This window comes from Cephus cinctus, unplaced genomic scaffold (assembly GCF_000341935.2).
Source record: "Cephus cinctus unplaced genomic scaffold, Ccin1 Ccin1_scaffold0640, whole genome shotgun sequence".
Lineage (NCBI taxonomy): Eukaryota > Metazoa > Arthropoda > Insecta > Hymenoptera > Cephidae > Cephus > Cephus cinctus.
Window position 1 is genome coordinate 1 of NW_014333279.1, and position 7,274 is coordinate 7,274.

At 40.4% G+C, this 7,274-nt stretch overlaps 1 protein-coding gene across 1 annotated transcript; it reads left to right on the forward strand.

The window, feature by feature from the left end:
* The first annotated feature begins 5,519 nt into the window (after positions 1 to 5,519).
* Positions 5,520 to 6,529, forward strand: LOC112494589 (putative nuclease HARBI1). Its single transcript, XM_025086688.1, is given in 4 exon segments — positions 5,520 to 5,524; positions 5,639 to 5,773; positions 5,962 to 6,235; positions 6,296 to 6,529. Coding segments are annotated over 4 exon segments (648 nt in total).
* The last annotated feature ends 745 nt before the right edge of the window (positions 6,530 to 7,274 follow it).

Here is a 7,274-nt window from a genome sequence, read left to right on the forward strand (position 1 = left end):
ACGCTGCTACTGGGTGGTTTCGGGCCTTAGGACCAGGGCCGCGTGGTGGAGGATCCACCACGGTGTCACGGGGGGAGGGGAGAGCTGGTCACATAGGCGAGGGGGGTGGCGCCATAGTGCAGCGCGGGGGGACACAGCGCGATGCGCTCTATGATTCATCGGGACAGTGGTGGGGGTTTGTTGTGACGGCCAGAAGTGGCTTATAACTACTGACGTGCATCGAAATGCCACGTGACAATGTATACAGGGTGTTCCTGAACAACGGGATATGGCGTTGTTCGGGAGACACCACTGATCACGAAAATGACCTTCCTTTTCTCCGGAAGGTCATAGTTTTTAAATAGGAGCAGGTCAAAGTTAACCAATCAAAGCGAAGCATCAAAAGAAACGTAGGCACCTACGAACTCTGAGTTTTCTTCCCTCGCTTTTGTTTCTCGATGACTTTGGGCAGGATGACGTCAGCCGAAGACATGCCTATTGGAAACAAGCAATAAGAAACAAGCCACCGAGAAACAAAAGCGAGGGAAGAAAACTCAGAGTTCGTAGGTGCCTACGTTTCTGAATCTTGGTCCAGAACTCTCCTTGTATGACTACTGGCGTCAAGAGAAACGTAGGCACCTACGAACTCTGAGTTTTCTTCCCTCGCTTTTGTTTCTCGGTGGCTTGTTTCTTATTGCTTGTTTCCAATAGGCATGTCTTCGGCTGACGTCATCCTGCCCAAAGTCATCGAGAAACAAAAGCGAGGGAAGAAAACTCAGAGTTCGTAGGTGCCTACGTTTCTCTTGACGCCAGTAGTCATACAAGGAGAGTTCTGGACCAAGATTCCTGCACCGACATATTACCGACCTGTGGGTTCTCATCTGTGCTAAGTTAGCGACGTTGGCGCCCCCTCTGGATGGTAAGTTAGGGCGATTGGGCCCCCTATGAAAGATTTCTTCTTACCAACGGCTCCGGAATTTTGTTTGAAGAGGGTGCTACGCGCGCAGGAGTCGACGGCGTCGACCCCTTCATCGGCTGACGTCATCGGAACGGGGCCCTAGTTTTACGTCAGGTGTCAGGAATTTTACGGGAGATTTCAGAAATATCACGGCAGGTATCAGGGATTTTACGGCAGATTTTAGGAATTGTGTGGGTGGAATCTAAGAATCACTCAAAAAATGGAGAAATTCATTTAAAACGGTATATATTTTCACTCATCATAGTCATCCTCATTCACAATAACAATAATTTCTATTTGTTCGTTTGATTTTCTCCTTTTGCCCTTGAATTCTCAGGCTGACGTTCACCGGAAGATGAGTTTCCTGAAGAACCTCTCGCAGTGTTACCCTGATCCGATCTAGTAGGATTTCCATGTGTCGCTGAGTTTTCGAACGAATAATTGTTTGCGAATGTCATGCGATGATGCCTTTCAGAATCAGGGAGATCTGAAATACGCAGCCACTCATGATACCGATCTCTTCGAAACTGCTCTCTTTCTCTTGTAGCCCGCTCGCGTTCTGCTCCCTGTGATTGTCCCGTTTGTGGTTACCTCGCACATACCTTTTTCGTTGATTATCGCTCTTGGAACGATAGTATAATACAACTGTAACGTTATTTATATAGAAAAGGTTTACAATAGGAGGTACTGCTGGGAACAGGCCGCTTATATTTGCTTAATTCAGTAGAAATATAAAATATTACTTCGAGAATACTAATTTTATATATTTATTACATTAAAATTTTATAATATGAATACATTCTGATCGTTGAGAAGATGATGATAGTCACGAATTCGTTTTCCAATTAAACTGATTTTTGATTGATTGATTTTTCTAATACTTTTGAAATGAGATGGAAACAAATGTTTTCTTATACGTACCATTCACCTGACTTAATCGGAGGAACCAATACTTGTTGTTATTTATCACAACGAGTTTAGTTTTAACTCCCACTAATTCTGCAAACACAGTGTTGTTGTTATCAATCTCAGGCCGGTACATTAGTAGCCCTACGGCTACAGCCTCCTTAATTGCAGCGTCGGGAGCCCTTTGTATCCATTCAATTGGGACGAAAATTGTAATGTTTCTAATTCCTGTTCCTCGTCTATACTCCATTTTATAATTAATTGATAATCAATTTTTTAATTTATGTTCACGTTAATATATTTCAACCAATTTAAATTTGCACTTCACTTATGCAATATCCAAGATAAAGTGAACTCACGTAAAAATTGTGTGTACCCATGTTGCACTTGATCGACTGACTGTCCGCACTTCGTACTCCAATGGTAGTAAAATGTCAAGTGAACTGCAATCTCACCATACTTCTTATAGAGTGCCAATGTTTAGGCTAGTGAATAACGCGTCAAGTCCTCCTACATATCATCAACATTACCTCCGGCGAGATGGTCAACGGGTTTGAGGAGTCGAAAATATAGAGTTACTCGAAGGCTAGATGAGGTGTTCGGCATGTGTCTTTGATGGTTAGGAGCTACCGACGATTTGTTTATATCACCGCCGAGCTGAATAATCTTCTTGGAATGACACACACATGAAGAGATAGACAATTAGAACCGTGTCGATTTTAATGCACAAGTTTTCGCACCGCTTTTAATATTATTATTACACCTAAAATAGGTAATGATGAGGGGAGGTCATGCATTAGACTTATACGTATGACCGCTCGTCATGGAGAGCAACCATTGACGTTCAAACCTCATCGAGTGTACTTTATTGTAAACGTTTTTAACGAGGGAAAAATGGATTCTGCAAAGTGTAAGAAATTGATTAAGATTATGGAAGAAGCATGTAAATTGCTTAAGAAAGAATCATCGATTGTGGAAATTACAAAGTGGACAAAGTTTGGTACTCAAAATATTCGACTTCTGAACATAATTCTGAGAAACGTTGCGTTTACGAATGGGGAGAAAACCAAAATCTTGACAATCATTGGAATACTAAAATCGTTGAACGAAAAATTTAAATAGCACCTTCAAAAAAGGGGTGAAGGAACTGTGAGAGAGAGAAGAAGTGACAGAGTACGTTGGGATGACTTGGAATCAGCCTACAAGTGAAGAATAAGAACGGGAGTGATAGCAAATTTGCGACACAAGGACTTGAAGCGTTTTCTGGAAGATTCAAGAAAACTGTTCGCTGTTAGAGTAAAAAATGCGCTCCGAAAAGATGGAAATATGAAGATGAACATCGTTTTGTCCTGTAAATTCGAGACTATGAAAGGCGGTGAGCTTATTGAGGACCTAAAGTTCTTTAATACGAAAAACAAAGTAATTCTATCATTCACGGAGATCAGTGACTGGTTCAATGTCAACGTACCGGAAAAATTATTAACTAAAATCGAAGACTTCCAAGAAAAAGAATCGGGCTGGTCGTTAATGGAAATAATAAACTTGGCGGTAAATATCAACAGATATATACCGATACATGGTGGTCTGTCAACATTCATCGAGTTGCCTAAGAACGTGCCGAACAAAAAGCCAGTGGTGAATATTATAAATAACGATCCGTATTGTTTTCTCTGGTCCGTTATGGCAGCTCTTCATTCAGCAGAAGATCATGTAGACAGGATCAGTTCGTACCCACATTTCAGCTCAGTACTAAAATACGAAGGTATAAATTTTCCTATTGGCTTGAAGGACATTCCAAAATTTGAAGCAATTAATGATTTAGTGATTAACGATTACGGTATAGAACGCGAAATAGGGTGGTAATAAGATAGTATCACTCAGATCAAATAAATCTCCAATTCACCTTCTGATGGTGGAAAGTGAAAATGACGTGGAAAGTGATGATGATGATGATTTGAACATGGAATTTTTGTCAAAAAGTGTAATTTACCATTTTCCTTAGATGCGAAATTTATCTCGACTGCTAAATTCTCAAATTTCAAAACATAACGGTCATATTAGACTGTGCGATAGATGCTTGTGCCATTTTCAAACTGAAAACTCTTTCGAAAAACATAAACTCGATTGTAGGAATATAAATAAGTGTAGAGCGTTTTTGCCAAATGATAAGGAAAAATTGCTGAAGTTCAAAAATTACAAGTATCAGAAAAGTGTACCGTTCGTCATTTATGCTGATATCGAATGTATGTTGAAACCAGTTGTAAATGCGTCCAAAGCATCAAACACGATACTGCACCAAAATCATGTTCCACACAGTATCCCATATTACCTCAAGTGCGCCTTCGACGAGTCTTTATCCAAATGCAAAATTAATCGTGGAAATAATTGTATCGAGTGGTTTATGGATGAACTGCAGGAATTAGCACGATCTTTAGAAATTTATCATAAACGTATTGTACCCATGGAACCACTGAGTCTTGAACAGACGCAACAATTTTATTTCGCAAAGATCTGTCACATTTGTGAGAAACCATTCACATTGCAAGATGTCAAGCATCACGATCATTGTCACTTTACAGGAAAGTATCGCGGTGCGGCACATCCCGGTTGCAATTTGAATTATAAAAACGCACTTTCTGATTAAGGCTCTAGCTACTTCCTTCGGGGGTTCTGTAAATCTTTTACCGGTTAACAAAGAATAGTACTTTATGTAACTCATGCATGAAAAACACTACTTTTCGTGCCTCCGAAGTGTGGCGAAAGTGGCGCTTTATATCTATGGATACGATAAAAATGCTGCGCATGCGCAAATCGGCCCAATTTTACATTATCGCACTAGTGCTTTCTTCTCGCACTAGTGCGAGTGCGTATCCTTAGTTATAAAGCGCCACTTTCGCCACACTTTGGAGACACGTAAAGTAGCGTTTTTCATGCATGAGTTACATAAAAAAATATACAATGAATGGTTAATTTACTAGTTCGTATAGAAAAATTAGAAAATGTAAACAAAAATTTATATACCTGATATTTAATTTTTATACTCGGTATATTAATATTTCATTTTAGGACTAAAAATCACATTACAAGTGAATTAATATGATCATTGTATGCCAAGAGTCCCTAAACAAAACAGGAGTATACGAGTGACCACAAGTTTGCTGCCGCGCCACTAGGTGGCCACTGCAACTCGCAAGCAAAATTGGAAGATCCTGAGAATAATTAGCCGTTCCCGACACCTGAAAGAGATCGTTTTTGATAGACCCCATAGACACCCAATAGATACGCGAATTATAGTAAGTGAGGAAAGTTAACCGGGAAGAACGTTTTATTATTATTGTAATACAATTACCCTTTATCGTGCCTAATCCTGGTTCTGTCTGAAGCCGGTATCGACAGTCGCATCTTATTTATCAGCTTGCCTCGAAGACAAGCTTACGTTGGCATTCACATTTACAGTCGCGACTGAAGCATTGTCTTAAGCATAGACTTAAGTTTTTGCTTAATGAAGCAATTCTTATTGAAATAGTTTCACAGTTACTTCTTAAGAAAGGCTTAAGACGTCATGAATTCATAGTCAAATAAGATCTTATTCGTCTAAAACGGCTTGTTATTTGTGGAATTCGAGGTTACGTTTTTAAGTCGACATCACAGACAGCTTAAGAACGTGCAAGTGATGATGGAGTTGGTTGATTTGATTGATATTGAAGATGATGACAGCGATATTGATATTCGTGATGAGCAAAATCTTTTTAAACTGTATAATGACTAAGAATTCAAGAGACGCTATCGTTTTAGAAAGGATTCCATTTTGTATAGAGTATTACCGAAAATAGAAGAAGGACTTGCAAGAATTAATAATAGTGGTTTACCTATTTCACCTGTGATGCAGCTATTAATCTGTTTGCGATATTACGCTACGGCAAGTTTTTAGGTACGTCGAGCAAGTAGAATATGATATCAAGAGTAGACAAGTACATATAGCAAAATTGTTTCACCATGCTTTTTTTTTGTGAGAAGACTTGTATTTACTAATTCCATTATATTTTCTATTATAATTTCAACGACAAAATATAATTTTATTTGTAATACTTATAGCTTCTTCTTAGTGATACAATGACCGTCCCACAAACAACTATATCACGAGTAGTTCTTCGTGTCAGTTTACTGCTTGCCAGTTTGATCAATGACTACATAAAAACGCCAAAAGATCCAGAAGCACGTATTGAAAATCAGCGGTGATTGAATAATCTTGCAAAAGGAAATGGAACTATTGATTTACCAGGTGTGGACGGAGCTATTGATTGCACTCACATAAGATTAACATCAACAAAATTCCAAAATATGGAAGAAATTTATCGAAACAGAAAAGGATACTTTTTGCTCAATGTACAAGTATGTATTGTAATTCAATTTTATCTTTAATGTCTGGTAAAGTAAACATTTGAAAAACAGGCTGTCGTTGGTCCTTGAATGGAATTTTTGGAGATTGTACCAGAATGGCCTAGCAGTGCACATGACAGTCGAATATTCCGAAACTCTCGATTATATATGCGATGCATGAAAGGAGAATTCGATGGAATGTTCGTCGGAGATTCAGGATATCCATGTTTACCTTTTCTTATGACACCACTGAGAAATCTCGAGGCTCCTGATGAATTCACGTACTCATGTTTCGTTTATGAATAAACCTCATTGATTAATTTAATAATGAGGTGCCTTAGTACCTGTTATATATTGTGACGTGGTGGATTTCACCCGTCTTGTCCTCGGCGGAAAATCACGCCGAAACGCGATACGTGCCGAAAGGCCATTGCAAAGTCCAGGCAGGATCCACCGACCGCAAGGGCCTAATTGAAATTTCGATAGATTACTTTATTATTTTCTTTTGTTTTGCGTGTACTCTGCCGGAGTTCGAATAGGTGCTCGCTCGCCGTGCCCGTGAAGACGCGGTGAACGAGAGAGAGGGAGCCAGCTGGAGTCCCTGGAGGAAGGGAGCTGCGACGCGCGAGGGTCGACACTCGCGCTATCTGCGGACAGCAGCTCTACTGGCCACGCGCTCTACTCTGCTGGTACTCAACCACGACGACTGGAAGCGGCGTACACAGCGCCACCCGACTGAGCACCACTACCGACCCCTATGGCATAGCGCCCATTGTCAGTTTGCGCATAATTATATTTCCGCGAGTTGGGAATCCAGGGACGCCTGGTGCACCCTCGCGCAAGAACGAATGTTACTCTTCGTAGGACCGAGCTGTACAAATTGTCCACAAGAGATGAAAATTATTAATTGTCGCAATGACAAATTCGAAACTGGCGCATGGCGAACACGCTGGGTTGAAGGATTCGTCCGCAGGGCGAATCGCCGCCCATTAGCCTAAAGGGAGGGGGTGCTATCCTTCACGCGAAGACAAAGCGCGTGAAGAAGAGATTC